We start from the raw sequence: 22337 nt of genomic DNA on the forward strand, positions 1-22337 counted from the left end.
CCTTCTTTTATAACAAAGGGGAAAAAGTAAATCTCCCTGCGTACATAACTAAGAAAGGAATGTGATATAAATGTAGCTGCCCAGCCAATGGAAAAGTAGGGGTGTTGCCTGTTCTGAAAGAGAGTTAGACTGCAGTTCATTCTGAGAGATGATAGAGGGCAGCACAGGGAAAGTGTTGGATCCCAGTACCAGTATAAATAAATAAGACATTTGGTGAATATTGTATCAACTACTATCAGTACTATATAACAGTTTCTGCAGAGAGGAGAGAGGCCACTGTTTTAAACATACCTAAATTTATAGCATAAATACACTGTATAGTGCATTGGAATGGGTATGAAATACCGCCGGCCACATCGATTCCCTTCAGCGGAAGCCCGACAGGAGCAGAGTGCGATGGAGTGGAAGCCCGACAGCGCTGGAAATCCCGATCATGGATAGGTAAGTATCCACTAACCTAACCCCCCTAAACCTAACCCTCCTTAGGGGTGCTTAACCCTAACTTTCCCCCCAAGTGCCTATCCCTAATCCCCCCTCTAAGTGCCTAACCCTAACCACCCCCTTCCCCGCTACCTATACCTAAGTCCCCCGGGGGGGTGCCTAACCCTAAGTCCCCCCCGGGGGTGCCTAACCCTAACTCTCCCTCCCCCTAGCCTAACCCTAACCCTCCTGGGGGGTGCCTAACCCTAAGTCCCCCCCGGGAGCCCTAAACCTAACCCTCCCCCCCGCAGCTGTCCGCTCGCGGCGCCCAGCATCACTACCGGTCTCCCGGCGTCGGGGAAATGCGGGCGTCTACATCTAGATGCCCGGCATTTCTCCCTTGCCGGGATAAGACAGTCGGGAAGCCGGCTGCCGGTATATAGGCTTCCCAATTGCTTCCCAGTGCATCAAACCCTCAAAATTATAACATATTTGTGTAAGGCTGTAATAAGAGCAGTGCAAGAAGGGCAATCATCCAGAGTGCAAAGCTGAAGGGGCACTGGGAAATTTATATTTTATGTTAATTTGGTTACATTTAGAGTCATAGGGGGTCAGTTTTCTTTTTTGCCATGCAGTAAAATTTCTAGTTACGGCTGAAGGGATATATTTGACAGCTTTCCATGGGTCACTTTAGATATCTTGTTAAAGTGTTACAGGGGAGTGAAAAGCATTTTTTTTATTCACAGTAGGTGTACAATTAATTTTCTACCTTTCACACTATTAAGTCACAGTCATAAATGTGCTTATATACTGTATCTAACGCCATTTTCTCATGTGTGATCTATACTTTGTGTATGTAAATAACAAATGACTACTAGATTGTAGAATCTCATAGTTTAATCATACACAGAGATGAGGAAAGCTGCAGCAAAATTCTATTTAAAATCGCATATGCAGAATAATAAGCAGCTTTTCAGAGCTGTGACGTTCCAGTGACACGGGTATAATTACTAAGCAGTGGATTTACTAAACCCTCAGGTTTTTATTTTCAGATTTTGCCTGATTTAAAAGGGCAAAAATAATGAATGCAAAACAAGTCTGATTTTGGATTTACTATTATTGCTTGTTTAAATATGGCAGGCAAAAGCTATAAAAACAAACAACCAAAAAAAGCTAGTGTTTTGTAATTCCACTACTTAGTACATAAGTCCCAAAATCTTTACACTCTGCTATCAATATGGAATGTCCATTTTGAACTGCATTTGTATAGTAACATGTCTCAGAATTTACAGTCTGTAGACAGTGTTGATGGAATAGAATAGTGGAATTGGAGGTGGCATGATTAAGGCAAATAAAATCAGTGCACAAATGCTGAACCAGGTGAGCACTCTGTGGAATAGTTTTGAAAATGTTGCTTACTATTATTATTATTACCAGTTATTTATATAGCGCATACATATTCCGCAGCGCTTTACAGAGAATATCTTACCATTTCCATCAGTCCCTGCCCCAGTGGAGCTTACACACTATGTTCCCTATCACATGCGCACACACATACACACTAGGGTTAATTTGTGTTGGGAGCCAATTAACCTACCAGTATATTTTTGGAGCACCGGGAGAATATGCAAACTCTGCACTGGTAGGGCCGTGGTGGGAATCGAACCCATGACCTCAGTGCTGTGAGGCAGTAATGCTAACCATTACACCGTCTGTGCCGCCCCAACTACTACTACTGCTAGTTTTGTGTTCCATGTGTTATGCACCATGAAAGTTCTAATTTCCAGTCATTTCTAGTAACAACAGGCTTGTCTAGCAGGTGTTATTAATTGCAATATTTGCGAAAAAAAGCTATAAGCTAAGTTATTATATTTGCTTATGAAAACATTGGAAGTGTGAATGGAAGCAGACAGAAAATACCAAATGTCAAATCCTTCCCTTAGTACTGTGGTTCCCAAAACGTGTGCCGTGGCACCCTGGGGTGCCTCAGGGCATTTGCAGGGGTGCCTCGGGTTGGTGGTCCAGTACCAAATAAAATTATATTTAGTCAGTGTGATGGGCAAAACCAGGGTTCATGGCTGCAACCACCACATAACTGAAGAGTGACATATAAGCACAATTTATTTAATTACATTTTTGCTAAATTTCTCAATGAGAAACTTTTGGCCCAGGGGTGTCATGAAAAAAATGCTGATACTCTAGGGCGCCGTGATTTGAAAAAGTTTGGGAACCACTGATCTATTGCAAAGAGAAAGAGGTTCGGGGATGTCCACTGAACAAGGATGAGGTCACACAAAAGTAGATCAGTGTAAACTTCTTACCAGATCTATATAATATGAATGTAACATAATGTAATAACATAACATATCAAATGTAATAGCATACCTCAGTAAAATAAGTAAAAGAAACACTTTGCAATACTTTGCAAATAAGTACAGTTAAATATTTTGTTATAACATAAGCAAATAAAAGGTTAGTACTGTAGAAAACAAACAACAGAAGTCAGTCAGCATGATGGCAGTGTGAAGCCTGTTGCAAGTACCCTTTAGTCTTTTAGGGGTGTTTTAAGTGCAAGGTGAGATTTTCCCTGTAGGGGGAGCCAGAGGAACATATGTGGCTTAAAAATGTATATAGGCAGGTTAAGAAAAGTAAGAAGAAATGCAAGTAAGTGGTGTCTTTTTAGGGGGCCTGCTTGGTACACAAAAGGAAACAGTGCACTCTCCTCTTTTCAGTATGATTGAGATAACCTCATTCAGTTCTTTGGGGCCTATTTATTATTGGGACTTTGTCCTGATCATATAAATACTTATTACTGCTTATCGTGACAATAAGAAATTAGGGTTCACCAAAATGAATTGAATATCACATCCAGCAATAGGGATCCTATAGGAGCGCATCCCAGCAATGTGTAAAAGTAAAGTGATCACTAATGCCATCACTTTACTGGATGGAGTAATTTAAGCAGGGTGTAAACCTGAGATTGCTAAAAAGATAACTGATAAAATTATCTCTAGAGCTTTTTATTAGTAGGTAAGGCTGATATTTTCATTTAAATAATATATATAGTGACATGAAAATGTATGTGAACCCATTGGAATTACCTGCATAATTTGTGATGTGATCTTCAGCTAAACCACAAGAACAGACACACACAGACTTCTTTAAACCAACACACAAATATATATATATATATATATATATATAATGTCTTGATGTCTATTGAACTTACTGTGCATACATTCACATTGCAGGATAGAAAAAGTATGTGAGCACTTGGATTTAATAACTGTTTGACCCTTCTTTGGCAGCAATAACCCCTAGCAAATGTTTTCTACAGCTGTAGACCAGACCTGCACAACAGTCAGGACAAAATTTGGGCCATTCCTCCTAACAAAGCTATTATGCAAAAAGCAGAAATATTTTCACACTTTGCTGTTCTATAGGATAGAACACTGAGGGGTCTATTTATCATTGATGGGTCAATAGGTTATTCTGTATCGCTGCATATCGCAGTTATACAGAACACATTTTAGGTGCAATTTACTAATCCAGTGCCCCACTGCTATACATAGGTTTTCTCTCCCTCACCAGCAGCCTAACACTGCCGGCAATGAATTCCAGCAAAATGTGCATGTGCGGCCAGGATTTGCAAATCCACTCAACGGGTATATATATATACATATATATATATATATATATATATATATATATAGGGTAACATGTCTTATCATGGAGTTCCTTGCGACCAAAAGCATTGCTCTGTAGTCGCCATATCAGGCCGTGGATATTGGGGTACAGTAACAGCTAAAATTAGAGGCAAACACAGGATTTTCTAGGGGTTGGGGTTGTCATACACATATATATATATATATATATATATGTGTATATATATATATATATATATATATAAGTCAGGAAAAAATGTTGTTAGCCCTATTGTTACTGCTTTATAAGACCCCCTTAATGTCCTTAATGTCATTGTCACAGGTATCTCAGGGTCCTACTGGGAATTACTTCTTTAAATTCAGCATGTGCAAAGTGTTCTCTACTTACTTCTGCCCTGCTGCACTGAGTGGATTAAACCTCATCAGGAAGGAATGTTACAGGACAGAAATACAGGAAAAATACTCGTCTGAGACCTGTAAATTTCATCTCTGGGAAACTCATTACTTCTCCCCACTTTCTGCATCTCAGAGCTTGAGTACCCTTCTGTGCCAGATCCGAGACACTCAAATAAATACACTAGACGTGATCAAATTAACACCTTCACTGCCAGGAAACTACACAAGATCTCTATCAAGAAAATAAATATTAACCTTTTAAATGCCTGCAACTATTGGGTTACCTGTAGAATACTAATAGAGACTTGCAAAGACAATACTCAAGGCTCGCGCACATGCTAACATTTATAATTGTGATATGATCAGATTTGAGCTTACAATTATTGTTACATGTGTGCAGGGGTGTTTCTAGAGAGGAAGGGGCCCATGTGCAATCTCCGTCATGGGCCCCCTCCTCTCCATCCGGCGGCTGGCAGCGCACTTACCGGTGCGCGGCCAGTGCCACACTTATAGACTCTGGGCACATTCAGTGTGCCCAGAGTCTATAGCACATGCGCAGGTCACTGGGAAAATGGCCATGGCGGCCATTTTCCCTGTACTGCGCATGCGCAAACGATGTTTCAGCCGTTTTCCAGCACAGACACGGGTGCCGACGTGAGACTCCGGAGAGGTAAGTATAATATGGGTGCAGGGTGTGCGTGTGGCCCCCCCCTGGACCCAGGGGTCCGTGTGCACCATACACCCAGCACCCATTATAAATATGCCCCTGCTGTGTGGCTAAAGCCATTCAATGTAATGCCAAAGATGTGTCACCATCCAAGTTTGATCATTTTGAGTTTCTTATTAGTTAATAAAAAAAGTGTATTATTATGGGTAGGCAGCTTGAACAATCATAATTAAGCAAACATTTAAGTGGCCAAGCTCAAAAGTCTCATTACGTCATATTTAGATTGTTGCATGTGTCCAATCAGTCAAAAGATTGTTTCATTTAAATGTTTGCAATTGTTATGGGCAGTCTAAGTGGAAACTATAAGCCAGATGTCTATTACGGTTTCAGATGTGGAAGTAAATAGACATAAATATGACATACTACTTATTGTGCATAACCTTTATTCCTAAGTAAAATAGGGGTATTTGTATTGATTTTTAAGATTAAATTGAAAACTGTACTACTGACATGTGAAACAGCAGCTGTGTGGAAGGGATGTAGTCGGCATCCTAGCGGTCGAAATGCTGGCAGCCAGAATCCAGACAGCAGTGAGAATCCGGGTTCCAGAATCCCGGCTGCTAACATCCCGATAGTAAGTATTAGGCTTGGGTTAGGTTTAGGTAGGGGTTAGAGATAGGCACTAGGGAGAGGGTTAAGGTTAGGCTGCGGGAAAGGTGTGTTAGGGGAAAGGTTAGGGATCTTACCTGCATGTGTGGGAATTCTGACTGTTGGGATGCCGCTGTCAGTATTTTCACTGCCAGCATCCTGACCATTGGGATCCCGTACCCGACCCATGAGGAAATATGGTACAGAGCAATATGAGAACATGATATATAAGTTTTAGTACAACACCGATGGTGAGAGACCTGCGCATGCACAGGATCAGTACTGTATATGTGCAGCTCTCCTTCTGCGAGATCGCTTGCAGTTCTCCCAAGCCGCAGCATGTCCGTTTGGGGCGGCTATGGGAAACGTATTACAAACTTATTGCTTTTTCTGCCTCAGAAAGTATTATGTTTAGAAAATTGTGGCAAAAATGAATTTTAAAAGCTATATCTTACCACCACAAGGGTGCTCTTCATAACAAATAGGCCTCCTAATATAACAATAAGCTCAATACCAAAGAAATCTTAGGGCGCTTTATAATCCAACATTGAGTTGTTGTATAAACTTGGTTAGAAGTTAGAACATTTCACATGTATTTATTGCATCACCCTATGATTGCAGAAGTGTCTGTGAATGTGTTAAATAGGCATGCTGCAATATTACCTAGGCAGTCATAAAACAAGAGTGTTTATTGTTTTCAAACAAGAGCAGTAACTGCATATTTATCACTTCTATTTGTATTTGAAGAGTAATTGTCAAACTGTTTGTACAACAAATTGTGACTGCCGCCTATACTGTGCATGTATGAAATGAGTTCCATCTGGAAACTGCGTTGAATTCCAGAGCCTTGCCACAATGAGCCACTTCTGTCCTCATAAATTTCCATTATAAACACCCGACTGAAGGTATTTGGATGCCAGATTGCAATAATGTTACAAAGAATCATGCAGATGTCTATGTAGCTTCCTTCATATTCAGCACAATAAGCAAAGTCATGATTATTTGCCTTGTTGAAGCAAATTGATTTTTATGATTTATAGTAGTTAAGTTAAAGGGCCTCGCTTAGCAGACATTTATGTTACTTGTCAAATACTTTGTCTTCTACATATTATAATCAGAGGATACTGACACATCACAATCCCAAATTGAATATCTAGAGTCATTTAAGTTAAAACATAGCTTTAAGGGTGTCATGTATTTTGCCTGGATAAGTCTCATACAATAAGTGTCCTATAAATAAATGTTGTTACAATATAAACTATTTACAGAACTGTACACAATTCAAGGTGTTTGAACCACTGACAGTTTTAACTTAACTTAAATGACAACTTCATTGATATACTCCAACTAGGAAACCATGAGGGTCCACAAGGTAATTAGCTTCATGGATTGCTGATTGTGAGACCAGGGGCATCATGGGACTGTAGGCGCCAAAAGGGGTCATTTACTTCCATCCCAGACATGGGACCCCTATGGTTTTACTACTTAGAGAAGCTCAATGCAGAGGTAACATATTTATATTGAGTATTTTCCTGGAACAGTGTCTGATAGCTTCTAATATAAAGGAGAGAGACTGAGAATACATACTCTTATGTATTATACTACAATGAAAAATATCTGTTCAACAATCCGATGGTGCTATAGGCAGAAGCAGTTTTTGCTGTTTTATTGTTGGAATACATATGACACTAACAGTTACATTTGCAGAAGTACCAGGAAGCCTGGGTTACTCTAACTGAATGGATCAAGAAGTATCCAGCAAGAGAGATGAGAGTCAGGCTCCTGTATAATAAACAGTAAACTTGCAAATGCTAGATATATTCTAAAATAAATGACACTGAAAACACAAATGGTAAAGGTTCCAAGTAATATACTGTAACTAAATATATTCAAAGATGGCTGGGGAGGCAGAAAAAGGCGGATACAGATATTATTATATATTTGTTTTTAAAGAAACCAGTATGAAGAAATTTCTACTATTGTAATTCTGGCTAGGATGATCTTCTGACTCTAGTTACCATCCTCCCACAGCTCATAGGTTCTCTATGTAAGAATAAGTAGATATAAATGAGATTGAGAAAAGACTCCTTGATCATTTTTCAGGGGTTATCTGCTTATTGTCAAACTTGCCTTAATAAACCTTGGTCCTTTTATAAAGAAAACAGGAATATTCCTACTGGGATATCCCCATGTTATGAGAAGTTTGGACTGGATGGACTATAGTGCTTGGTGGCATCACTGCATTGAAAAGGGAGCGGCTAAGGTGCTGCATTGGCTTCCAGCTTTAGGTAACAGGAGGTTTATTATCTGCACAGTCTGGCCACTAACTTCTATTGTGTGCTGTGATTTTTCGCACTCTATGTTCTGTGTTCCACGCCTCCAGTCACAATCCTGTATTAGCTCAGTCAGGTACAATAAGGGGAAGTCACAGCTAAGGGGAGGGAGTAACAGCACAAGTTTTTCAGAAATGAGTCACTGTGGATAGGTTGCAAAGACTTTTAACAAAATCGTACATACAGTTTAGACTGACTCTAAATATAGTGAACGGAAGCCAATTTACAAGTGAGGCAGGTACAATACATATACAGCCATGATAACATTGCTAGGAGATAAATGTTTCAAACCTAAAGAGTGGAGAAGTGGAGAAGTTACCCATAGCAACTAATCAACTTGTAACTAACATTTATCACGTGCATATTATAAAATGATAGCAAGAAGCTGATTGGATGTTACGGGTAACTTATCCACTTTATCTCACTTGAAGGCTTGAAACATCTCCCTCCCTCAGTTTTCTCACCTACAGTATATATATAGGTATATGCAGGTGGGTATCCCAACTATAATAATTAGTATAATCAATTATAGGCAGATGGGCATCAACAATTAAAAAAAAAGTATTAAAATACAGGGCTGAAACTAGGGGGGGCTAAGGGGGCACATGACCTGGGTACTGAACTTGAGGGAGTGCCGGGGAGAAGCTGCCGGGAGGCTAGGTTGCTGCTCTTGTAGGTTTGGAGCCACATCCCGGCATTGAGAGGCACAGAGACACTGTCAGTCTAATATGGTGCCGGTCACAAACCAATCAGTGCTCGCGGACCGGCAGCCAGTCAGCAGAGGCTGCCGGTCCATGAGCTCCAATTGGTTTGCAAGCGGCGCCGCATTACAATAACGGCAGTACTGACAGTTCCCCAGCATGTGGCAGCCCCGTCCTGCTCCACCTCGAGATCACTCACCGCACAGCTCTGGCAGGTAAGAGAAGGCAGATGGAGCCTTACTGTGGCATAATGTAAAGGGTGCCTTACTGTGGCATAATGTATATGGGGCATTACTGTAGCATAAATGTATAAGGGACATCACTGTGGCATAATGTATAAGGGGCATTACTGTGGCATAATGCGTTGTAAGGGAAATTGCTGTGGCTTTAAGTATTTTTAAGGGTCATTAATGTGTGGCATAATGTGTTATAAGGGGCATTACTGTTTCACAAAACCACACACCCTTTTCGTCCTCTATGTTCTATATTTTTTTGGGGGTGCCAAATTATGGCCTTGCCCCGGGTGACAAAAATCCTAGTTTTGGCCCTGAAGAATAGAAATATTGTGAAAACTGCCTATATTAAAACATTGTGCAAACTGTGTATGTAATTGGTCCATGTATCCCAGTCTCATTTGAGGACTGTGCTACTGCTTACAATTAAGATGCTGGTAAATAAACTACAGTATAGTTGAGCAGTTCAGTTTTGCTGAAAACCAAACACTCCCGAATTTTGGGGTTCCGAGTCGAACCGAGTCCCAGCTTGAATCACTTTGGAGTTCCGAGTAGAACCGAGTGCTGACTCGGATCTTCTCGCCAAGCTCGGAACTCGGATCTAAAACCCGGATCTCACGTATTTTGGATTGCATGTAAGTCCCTCCCTTGTGATTTCAGGTGCTGTGAGGTGGTCAAACTTGACTTGAAATGACTGAAAATGAATGTTGTTGATGTTAATAAGACAATAGGAACAAAAGCAGGTCCAAGTTACATGATTTTAGCTGTTTTTATAAATTTTTAAAGAAATCTAATACCGAAACGGCACCAAAACGCTTGAGGGTAGTTTTTCCAAAAGCAAAATACGACTATGATTTAGAACCAAAACCAAAACATGGGGGTCTGCGCACTTCATTAAGGAAACATATACAGCCAGCATATTGCACTCATTTCTAGGCATGGAGCTGACAGGCATCTATCAGCACTGTCTAAAGGCATAAAAAACACTGTGTTTATGTAACCCAAAGCTCCACTTCATGTCTTATCATTTACTAAAGAGGCTAAATAAACAGACGTGTAAATGATACTGTAAGGTTTCAAGTACACTGAAGAGCAATTTCAACACTGATGTACAGTAGATCAATTTACACATAACTCAAGTGATTTTTAATGCTGATGAACCTTGTTAAAGGGTATTACTTCATGTTTGTAGATAATTCATCATTAAAGGACAAAAAAAGTGAACTGGAGGCAATGTACAGATAATAAACACCTCTGCAACAAACAATTAAGTCAATAACTAAAAAACCCATATAAACTTTACCATCTAATAATACACACTGTGATCTTAATGAAATTCTAATTACTTTTAAAGCCAATGCAATGCCATCATTTTTAACCATATGAACATTTTTTTTAGCTTACTGTACTTTAGTTAAAAAGAAGTGTGCAATTTGTTCTCCAATGTGTTTGTGTTGTTGAGAAGTCAAGTTGAGAAGCATGAATGTGTAATAACTGCTATACAACAGGCACAGTTATAACCACACTTAGAAGTGTACCTGTTGCCTACACAATGGAATCCACCAAAGTGAACTGACATTTCTGGGAGATTAAATTGGAATGATGTTTTTCCCTACACTTGGTTATTACATCTCATTTATCATAGTAAAAATACACTGGTACAACACAGAACAGCATAAATTAAACAACCTGGACATAACACTCTTTCAATAATACTCTGAATATGTGAGTGATTGGAGAAATACTGTAGAATGTAAACATACAAAATGTTGGCAATATAAAAATGTAGAAGTAGAGCAAGTTAATGCATAAGTATAATGTTTGGATAACCATACAGTAGAGATGTGCAAGTCTGGATTTCTGAAATCTGAACACACCCAAATTTATAGGTTCCGAATATAATCGGGTCAAGGTTCGGATTCACTTTTGTGGCCCGTTTCGAACTGAGGGTCTGATTCAGAGCCGCTCACTAAGATGCATACTCTCGCTGCTGCCGATGGTGTGCAGTGTGTATGCAGTGCGTATCCGTATGCATCTTAGTGCGCATGCGCATACCTTAGCGAAAGTTCACTATGCATTCGCTCGCTGCACATAGACAGCCCAGCACAGTGAGTGACAGGGGAAGCCGTTTGTAGGTGGTAACAGGGGCTGGCCATTAAAAATGGGGGAGTGGAGGTGCGAACGCAGGCGTGTCTGAGCATCTCAATGGCATTTTAGAGGTGTGCATAATTATAAGAGACAGCATCATAGTACACGTCACCTGGCTTGTTTTTACACTGAAGTGCGGCAGGGTATGGTTAACTTCAAGCGCTGCGATAGCATCCGATGTACCGATGGTTGCATACACTTCCAGGACATAACAGGCTGGTGGGTGTCTACATACACTATGTGATCACTCTCTAAGAAATACCTTGCGTGCTAATGCATTGCTGTGTGATAGCACTGCCTACGCAATTTGCATACACATTGTGCGAGCGATCGCATCTAGCGAGTGGCTCTGAATTGGGCCCTGAGTCCCGGTTCGGATCTGTAGCTAGTTCGGAACTCGGATTTAAAAGTCGAACTCGAGTTTTGGATTTGGACATTTTAACTGTTTTTAGCAATTTTTATTATTTTTTATCCAAATCCAAAAGCAAAGCCAAAACACATGAGGGTAGTTTTGCAAAACCATAACCAAAACACAAAGATTAATCCACATCCAAAACCAAAACACAGGGGTCCGTGCATATTTCTACTATATAGTGTTGACTACTGGTGGTTGCTGATTTCCACAATGCTCACATCACACTCTGTGTGACTTTAGTATGCTTGGCTTATTTATACACAAAGCCATAGACAAAAGCAAAGCACAGAAAAAATTAGAGGATGTGCTTCATGAATGTATACATTGCAGACAATGTAATATTAAAAATAATATAAAATGAAAGAATTGTGTGTACACTGCCTAAATGTAATATTCAACTTAAAGTTCTATTTATTTCTAATTACGTTAATCTCAGAAAAATGACAAATTAAAAAAAACATACCTCAAGGTCAGAATGTGAGTTTGGTAAGAAGGATATATAATGGGAAATGCTAGTAGAGTGGTTTTAATTCATAGTATGCATGTTAATGTTTGACATCACAATAACTGACTATTGCAATAGAAAAACAGGGAGGAGGACTTGGAAAGTGAATTGCTGGGCTTCACAGCTTATTATCTTCCCTCTAGTCACCACTTCCCCTCATATCACTCTCACTATCAGCACCAGAACTTCTTGTCTAATAAAAATGCTGCCTTGTGTCACCATTGACTTTTCTCTCTGATTTACTCCTCACATCCAGTCTCTCTCACTGTGCTATCACCTGCACCTGAAATATTGCCAGTCTACGACCTTTTCTTAACCAAGATGAAATATTAATTTTCCCATTCCAACTATTGCAACCTCGTAGTATTTGGCATTCTTGTACTCACTTCAATCCATCCTAAATTCTGCAGCATCACCGATCTTCCTCTCTTACCACTAAACATCTACAGGATCATTTTTGGCTCCTTAAATCCTTCAGAATCAAATTCAAGCAACTTGCTCTCACCTACATAGCCCTTAACAGCACTACCCCTTCATACACCCCAAGCCTCATCACAAAATACTCTCCCTGACATAAACACCAGCACCTTACTTCCTCTGTGATTACTGGCTCTCACTATAAGGCTTGTTCTGTGCTGTACCTACTTACGGAATTACCGCCCATGCCTGATTAGACTGTTCATAAATCAATGAAACTTTAAAAATGTTTGATTAAAAAACTTTTTCATTGAAGCCCAACTTTTTATAACTTCCAAACTGTAGCCTGTACTAATAACATCACTGCATCCGACACAAATCTTCCTTAGTTTTCATGTCTACTTTTTCTAACTCATCTGTCTTTGTTTATGTCAGCTATGTTTTCACCACTGTTTGGTGATGCAGAGAATTGTGGCCCCTTGCAAATCAACATAATAATAATGATAATAATAATAATAATAATAATAATAATAATAATAATAATAATAATAATAATAATAATAATAGTGACTTTATCTTGCAATCCTGAAAAAGACAGGAGCGATTTTATGCTCATCTTACAGATAGAAAGCCCTGTTCAAAGATGTATATGCAACCACAAAGCTACTCAAGGGAAGCTTTAAGAGAATAAATGTATTTTTATAATCTATGTCAATTATTTAAAAATGTGCACAAATAAGCATTGCAAATTTAGTTTTTCAAAAAAGCTGAATCTTATATCGAAAATGATGCTCTTGAAGAAACAAAAATAGAGTATCATAAATCTGCAAATGAGTGTGTGAGTGAGTGTGTGAGTAAATGAGTGTGTGAGTGACTGTGTGAGTGAGTAAATGAGTGTGTGAGTGAGTAAATGAGTGTGTGAGTATGAGTGTGTGAGTGAGTAAATGAGTGTGTGAGTGATAAAGTGTGAGTGAGTAAGTGTGTGAGTGAGAGAGTGAGTGAGAGAGTGAGTGAGTGAGTGAGTGAGTGTAGATACAAATATTTACACTGCAACATCTTCAATTTAACTGTTCTTCATTTCAGGAACTCTTGTCTATATGTAGTTTCTGCTCAGTGACTGAAGTGAAAAGTCCTTATTTGTAGAAGTAATAAACACAAGAAAGTAACATAACCTGATTACTATAAAACAACCTGTTAGTGGTGGTGTGCTTGTTATTGTTATTGTGCATTTAAATGAATCAAACTTGGACCTATGGTTAACATAATGAAAGCTATGTACACAGAACCTGATTTGGATTTGTACTCATACTTGATGGAGTACGTACAAATCCGATGTTTTGGGTTCTGTTTGCACAGACTGGCCAAGGGCTGCGCCCATTGACCGATTCTTCATTTTTGGGCTCAGCACTTGGATCAAAGATGCATGCAGGAGGCATCTTTTTCCTACAGACACCTCCTGCTTCATTTGCATTTTAGTTAGATTTTTAGTTAATTTAGTTATATGGCATTTCACAGCTGCCTCCCTTCGGCTATGCCATACCATATAATTCAAAAACAGGCCCATAGTTTGATGAGGGGAGAAGCTGGGGTTCCTCTTTAAGGAAAAACCAAGATGATCAGTATACAAGGGTCTGTTTGCACTTAAGATTAATTTCATAACATTCAGATGTATTATTATTATTATTATTATTATTATTATTATTATTATTATTTATTTATATAGCACCACGAAGGGTCTGCAGTGCCATGCAAACAGCATTACAATACAGAAGGTTATACAATAGCATAAATGCAGAACAAACAGGTACAGGTATGAGGTACAATGTAGGGCAGAGCATCTCACTGTACAGTAACTTGAAGACATAAGTAGGAGAATTATGGGCAAAGACATGCAGCAAATCAATGTAAGTAAAACCTGTACCCAGGAGCTTGGGCAGAGCAAAAAGACCAGAGCAGTATAAGTACTACAGTAGACAATAGTGGTATGGAGACCGGAGTGTAAGAGCCACAGGAGGAGGTGCAGATCATAGTTGTGCTGGTCATGTGAATAAAGGAGAACACAAAGAAAAAGGCCGTGCTCACAAGAGCTTACATTCTAAAAGAGGGGGTGTACAGCACAGAGGGTGATACTGAGTAGGAGATCAGGTGGAGAGAATAAGGGGGTGGCTTAAAAGACAGAATAGTAGACTTTTGTGGAAAGTTTTTAGGGCACATGGATAGCCTGAGTTGACATGGGAGTAAGTTCCAGAGGTGGGGAGCAGTACAAGAGATGGGCATGACAGTGAAGAGGCAATTATAGGGGTTAAAGTGGTAACTGTTATAGGGAATAGGAGGGGGAGTATGGATGAAAATGAGGTTGGAGATATAGGGAACAGATGAGTGACATTGATTTATGTGTGAGGGTGATGAATTTTACCTAAATTCTGTAGAGGATAGAGAACCCTGACAAGCAGACATTAAGGCCAATGCAGATCGATATAAGAAGAAAATAAAACTAGCAAGGCCAAAAACATTGCAGTGCATGTTACACCCAGCTGCACACAGCAATTTCTTACACATACTGTAAACAGTATATTACATAGAAAAAAAATTACATCCACTTACTACTTACTTAATTAAGTTATTTCAAGTTAAAGCAAGTAGAGTATCTTCTAGAATGTTTTCAGTATACTACACTAACATGTAAGGTATGTTCACATTAATTCATTGTAGATAGCATGGGCCCTAAAATAACTCCTATATGATGTCGCTGATTTCCTAGGAAGATAAGAGACTGCTCATTTTAAAGGCAGTTCTGTTACCAGATCCTCTGGAATTATTTTTTTCATTATCTAGCAAGTGCACAAATAGTGTTCCAAGCCAGACAGACATCATTCAATTCAATGTGTTATGCTTTCTCTTGTGCCAATTCCCTCCAGCTGGCACAGCTCTAGAGTTGTGACATATTGAAGAAGCCAGTCCAGGAGCCAATACCCTATTCTGACAGCCAAACTCAACTTTCAATATCATTTGCCAGATTGCATTATGCTGGGTCCCCGGCTGTGTTCCTCTCCATGCAACAGCTCTAGTGCTGATTGGGCTGGAGAATGCTTGCACAGGAGTGAGAAGTGTGCTGAATAAAATTCACTCTCTTCTTTATAATCAGAAAAAAAGATCTGTTGACTATGGCTGTAGGGGCTACTCTTAACTTACATTGATTCTCATGCCCTCCACCTGTATGTTTTCTAGTTAAGTTCTCTAATGAATGAATTTATCGGTCAGAATACACTGGGAACATTGTCTCACTGGGGTCTATGGATGAAATTTCTTTTTTTACCTGAGCTCAACAGGGCATGTGGAAGTTATATACAAAGAAAAGTTAAACAGTAGGTGATAACGCATCTTGTATCTCTATATTTCACACAAACACACACTATATAAAGATACATATCACACCGCTCATCTAAAAGAAAGCAGATCTCTATGTATTTAATAAATATAGTTGTTGTGGACTTTTAAAAAGTCAACAGAAAGCTGCAAGTCTGGGTATGTATAATGCTGGGACATATCTATTTATTAGCATACAACACAGACCCTATAGAACAGGTGAGTGAGATTGCACTTTTATTTTTCAGTCTCACCTCAAACACCTCCTCATCCAGGATGCGAGTCCCAAATACAGCGATGCCATTGGTATCCAGAACAGGTTTGTCACTTCTTGGAAGTGCTTTAGTAATCTTTTTTTTGCAGTCTACAATCATTGTGACTGTATTCTTTTCCACACTGATTGCAATCCGGTGCCACCTGCAGGAGTGAATAAAGCCACACGTTCAATAAGCCTGTAGGCAAGCGGGAAATCATGAAAATACCCCATGCTACTTTGTGAAAAACCTATATGTGGTTATATAATAAAGCCTAAGTAAATTGTACTTAAGTATGGCATTCTTTTAACTTTGTAAATTTGTACAAAATCATTTTACAATACAGCTGATATTGTAGCAAATGTAACAATCACGTGAAGAAGTAATATTAAAGTAGAAACTGGGGGTAACAAACAAGTGTTTGAAGATGGAGGAGGAGGGATTATGCATAAAGAGGGTTATTTATCACCTACCAGTTGTGAGGTGATAATTATGCCCTGACTTGCATTGGTAATGCAAATTATTGTATGTATAAGTTTCATAAATATTCCCCAAAATGTACCTATATCAGTAGCTAATAACATACAGGCAAATATAGCAAAGGGGCATGAGATACATTGGCTACAGTGTGTGCATGTTGTGAAACAAGTACTCATCAGATTTATGAATTGGAGGGGGAACATGGCAGGCCAAGATGCTCACTGGCATCATTAGAGCAGGGTTGGTGAAGCTGATGTTAAGTATTTAAATTGCGGGGTCTACATGTTGTAACTTTTCCAAATGATAGAGATAATCTTAGAGAAGAATGTGGGTAAATTGTTCCCAATACTGGGCCAGGGCCAATCTAGTAGAGATAAGAATGTACTGTAGCCCATCACATACACTATCTGCTGTTTGATTGGAGTTGTGGAGAGTAACAATGGAGTACTATTTCAGATCTAAGGGGAAACCTCATCCCTGTAACCCGAGCAGTCTGTTCAGAAACTGCTGTTCCAAAATGTTGGGTTTCAGAAAACCTCCAAAAAATATGAATTAAGCTCCTCACCTGTGTACAAATGTTATGAGTATTTTGATAGTGTGAAAAAGCATGTCCTCACCAGTCAAGAATATATGCAAATCTAATTCCCATTAGGAATAGGCAGCTAATTTTTTGTCCTCAATATGGGACAAGAGTTAAGGAAAATATTTAATTAATAATGAAGAGATCAGATAAGAAAGTGTTATATTTTTGTATGTTTCATTGTGTGCAGTTTCTTACACTAATATTATATATAATCGGTAATGTAAATTGTACTATTGTTAGCATGGGTGTAAAGTGGTGGAACACATGCCCAAGAGACCCTTTTAGATCAGTTTGCAGCTGTAGTTATTACTACAGATGCACATCTAGAAACACCAGCTAGCTCCTGATTGGACTGATGATTGCAATATATAATGAGGATGCTAGCTATCCATTGGATGCACCAATACATATAGATAATAAAGTTTTGGCAGGAGATCCCACTAATAGTATCAGCAGAATTGAGCAAATAGTAAAGGTCATTGGGGGGGGGGGAGGGTGGAGGGGGTGTAAAGTGGGAAGCCCCATTAAAGTGTTAACTATTGAAACCCAAGCAGCGGTATAAAAACCTTACAGAACATTTCACAGCCTTTCAGCCCAGGAGTAAGCCTCAAAGATGGCAATTCTTTTCATACAGTATGCGGTTGTCAAAAACACAACTGAATATTTATTAAAGGGTAAAAAGTATTTGTACCACTTGCATTTATTACCCTATTTTAGAAAAACAATAGGATCAAAAAAGGTTCTGGGTGTTTATGAAGAATTTATGTTCCTGGCACAAACATAAGAGGATTTTTGTAAACAAAATTATATAACAAGAAAAAATATTATTTTAGTGAACAGCAGGAAGAACACATTTATCCAGCCTGATTACAATGAAAGATTTTAGTCCAATTTATTATTTCCAGGAACAGTAGACATTGACAACAAACAATAAACCTTATATTGTATCAATATCAATTAAAGCAAATTGCTGATTTGTTGTTAAATGCTACTCTAAATTTGCTCTTTGGAACAAAAACAAACTGTCTTTTATCTATATGCAGTGCTTCTAGATATCAGTGTAACTGAGGCTTTACCATGACACTATAGAGAATAATATAGGAGGCTGCTAAAATACTACTATGACGAATTACTGTGCACAAAAATTGGATTGTTGAATACATTTTAAGTTGTTAATGTTGGGAGCAGGGGAGTAACTGGATATTTGAAGGCCCCATAGCAAAAGTTCGTAATGGCCCCTATGTAGCACCCTATGGTGAAAATTATATATAACACATGTAACTCTGACAAAGACGATAGCCTCACTAAGCTCTGGGCCCCATAGCAGCAGCACCCTTTGCACTTTGGTAGTTATGCCCATGTTTGGGAGCTGATTGGCTTGAGCACCATTTATCATATGCAACTAGTTTTAAAATTCTTTGTGTATAATAAAACTAGTTGATATGATCCCCTATATTAGGCACAATTGCACACAGTGAACAGGTCATGTCTGGGCAAAAAGTCTCCTAGTTGCACAAAAGTTTGTACCCGACAAAACTGGGAAAATGGTGTCAGGGTAATGTTTCTCTATTGCTCATGGGCAGATCTTTTGGAAAATGATGCCCGCACCATTTACCTGTTGTTTTACACCAGTGATTACAGTGGTGTCGGTGGAGAGGTAAGTATAGGTTATGGGTATAGGCCATACTTTCCCACTTTTCGTTTCTCCTCTCAAAGGAGGAGACGCTGCTGACCACTTTACGGTGCGGGGCCTGACTCTCACGTCATTAGTCCCCGCCCCATTACTGCGAATTGCCACAAACTGCAGGTACGTGGGGAGGGGCCAGAGCTAAAATGATGTGATTCACTGCAATTCAACCCTGCCTCCGCCCTACGTACCCGCTATTCCCAGCAATTATCTCCCCATCCTGCCCACTTCCCTAGGCTGTGCATTGTGGGGGTCCTGGACTCACTGGCCCATGTGCACTACCCATTTGTATCACAGCATATAATATTCAGTATACAACTACTGTACATATTTTACACATAAGTCTGATGTTTCCAACCAGTTCAGCACGTATTGCAGTGTTACACTAACAACAAATCCAGTGCTTTGCAATTGTTACTCACTTTCCATCTGCTACATTGACAGTGCTGAAAATAGGGTAATCCTCTGGGGCAGGTTTTCCATGCTGATCTTCATAAAGGAAGACGGGGGACCTGCCGACCTCCACTCCTAGCTGCTGAACACCTTTCTGATTATATATTGATAGGATAAACGTCTGCAGGCCCTTCTTGGGCTTAACTGTCAACAGAATTGAGAAATCCTTTGGGAATACTCGCCCTGAAAAAGAGAAAAAGAGAATCAGCAATGACAGATGGAGAAACTCAATTTGCTGTCATTATTCTATTAGAGAAATTATAGATAGGTTTAATAGGAACAATAGTATAAAGTCCCACAAGCAGTCATTTTGTCGCAGCAACTATAGGAATCTATAGAATAAGACACACAGAGCAGTTTGCTATGGATAAAAGCACCATTCTACTCAATCTTCAAAAGTGTTCCCCATTGTTTTTTGGAACGTTAGTGAGAAAACAAATGAAACTGTGGGCACATCAAACATAGATGAGTACTGGTAGCTGAACTGCATTTGCATTTGGCCCTGATTCAGGGCTGCCCTTCTTAATTTTTAGAGCGGCCTCCTGGCCGCTCGTATAGCTGTGGGTGACCACCCACAGCTATAGCGAGCGGCCAGGAAGATGGTCGCGATGGTCAAGACTATCGCGACCATCGGGCTTGCGATGAGACCCTTGTGGTAGGGTCTCATTGCCGCAAGCCCTGGAGTGCTTTTGCGAGTGGCCTGGTGGCCGAATAAAAAAAAATGCCCTGATTCAGAGCGTGCGCTCGCAAACAGCGAGCACCTCTGAATCAGTCCCTTAATCCATAATTATCACAGAGCACATTTTTTCATAATGAATAGTTACCTTAATGAGAAAGATTTTTCTTATAGCACACCTCTTGACAAGTGCGGAATTATCAATGTAATTCACTTTGCCTGTCAGTGGTTCTAATGTTATGATAGATCGGTGTATATATATAGAGAGAGAGAGAGAGAGAGAGAGAGAGAGAGAGAGAGAGAGAGAGAGAGAGAGAGAGAGAGATAAATATATATACACAAGCAAAACCATTTTTGTTTTTTATTATTAGCAGTTTGCTGCACCAGCCATAGTCAATGACCATCCTGAATCTCCCATTGGACACCTCAGAGCGCGCTTACAAACCCCTTTCAGAAATGCCATCTTGATTTGAAAAGTCTGTCACAAAGCCAAATATACGGGTAGCATGACCAATACCAGATTTTGCATTGCACTGCTCAATTTAATTAGCTGATATAGAGAGATATTAAACATTTTAAGTCTTACATTCTGATAATATTTTGTCAGTATGCATATATAAATTAGTACTGTACATTGTCAGTCTTTGAGTCATGTTAACAAGAATCCTACCAGATAATGGGTATGTTTAAGCAGTAATTGGGCTAATGTTCCCCAAGTTTGTTTCTCTACCCACCGACTATAGGATGTATATGAGAACATATTTGTGCAATCGCGGATTAGAGCAAGATGAACACTTGTCATCTGCCTTCATGGGATTAAACAAATCAGTGCATTTAACACATTCTGACAGGAGACTATTAACCCTGCATATTTTTCACTGTGTGCTTCTTCATGCCCATATATCAGGTTACTTTGAAAATAATTCATTCTGACCAGTTAAAAATATTGTAATACTTTCCTGAACATAATACTTTTTTTTTAAATAACAAGCTGTGATACCTCTTGCATTGCACTGACAGAACTATTTCTGTCACAAAATTTGGAAGATAATTCAAGTGATTGAAATGAACTTCTGAGTGATCCCACACAGTAAGCATTATTTTGTGTGTACAATAATACTTGTTTTCTATTTTGATCAAACCTGAGTGTCATCTGAAACAAAGTACATATATACATTGATTGGCCATGATGCCAGTAAAGTAAAATGAGAGCTGTATACCACCGATGTCTTATATGACTTCTAGTTCTATCAGATTATTTGTCTACTAGCTGTTGCCCGCGGCTTTGCCCACAATGAAATCGTTTCTGCCAACAATTTTTTTTTATTTGAAGTGTTCTAGTTGTATTGCTTTGTATAGGGATCCTGTCGTGGGAGTGGCCGACGTGACCAGCAGTGCTATACAGACTGGTGGCAGCAGCCCCTTCACCCACCACTCACACCAATGTTACTGTGTGCCCTCTGCACAGACTACTATGTAGCCTATCCTATTCAATTGAATACGGACCCAAAGCACCTCTCCCCCCAACCCTTATCGGCTACGCGCAAGGTGCCACACCTATCTCTTGCATTGTTCATGTCATTTTGTTTTAGTTATTGCTCAGCTTTACCTTGTTGGACTGAGATAAAACAAAATGCAGGTTACTTCTAAGAGTTTCCACTACAAAATGATGAATGAAAATTTGTTCAGTAGTTTTTGCTCCAACTTGGAACAAACAGACAGACACAACGTTCTTATTATATTAGTATAGATTAATGAATCTGGAGATGGTCAGCTGATAGGGCAAGTATGAAAAACTATATAAAACAAGCACAGATCTACTGTTGCAGGGGGTTAATTTTCACTGATGTAAATCAAGGCATTCAAATGGGCTGTTGCTTCATTTAAGGAAATAGAAAAGTAAATTGTTTCTATGGGGTAGATCTACTAAAGCTTCCGTTTTTATGTTTTATATAGTTTTCTACAAAATGCGATAATCGCAAAAATAGGCCGATTTTTTTGTGAATTGTCTATTGCAGTGGTTCTCAAACTGTGCGCCGTGGGGTGCCTTGGAACACATTCAGGGGTGCCTCAGATTGGTGGTCCAGCACCAAATAAAATTACTTATGGTAAATGTAAAGTAATGAGGACAAACAGAAGCACAAACCTGTCCACAACCATATAACTGAACCTAAGGATGACAGGTAAGCACGATTTACTTCACTGTACTACTTAAATACATGTGTTTCTGAATTTCTCAATAAAAGACTTTTGGCTTAGGGGTGCCGTGAAAACAATGCTGATACTCTAG

General features: G+C 39.3%; 1 protein-coding gene across 1 annotated transcript in view; it reads right to left on the minus strand.

Moving 5' to 3' along the window:
* The window catches only part of COL11A1 (collagen type XI alpha 1 chain), a 224649-nt gene that overhangs the window by 161357 nt on the left and 40955 nt on the right, over positions 1–22337 (minus strand). Inside the window, exons 3-4 of the mRNA XM_088451298.1 lie at positions 19341–19554; positions 16169–16331 (exon numbers count right to left, since the gene is read on the minus strand). Coding sequence (XP_088307424.1) covers positions 16169–16331; positions 19341–19554 — 377 coding nt within the window. The remainder of the gene's footprint in view (positions 1–16168; positions 16332–19340; positions 19555–22337) is intronic.

The sequence above is a fragment of the Taudactylus pleione genome, unplaced genomic scaffold, assembly GCF_031769625.1.
Source record: "Taudactylus pleione unplaced genomic scaffold, aTauple2 ptg000546l, whole genome shotgun sequence".
In the NCBI taxonomy this organism is placed as follows: domain Eukaryota; kingdom Metazoa; phylum Chordata; class Amphibia; order Anura; family Myobatrachidae; genus Taudactylus; species Taudactylus pleione.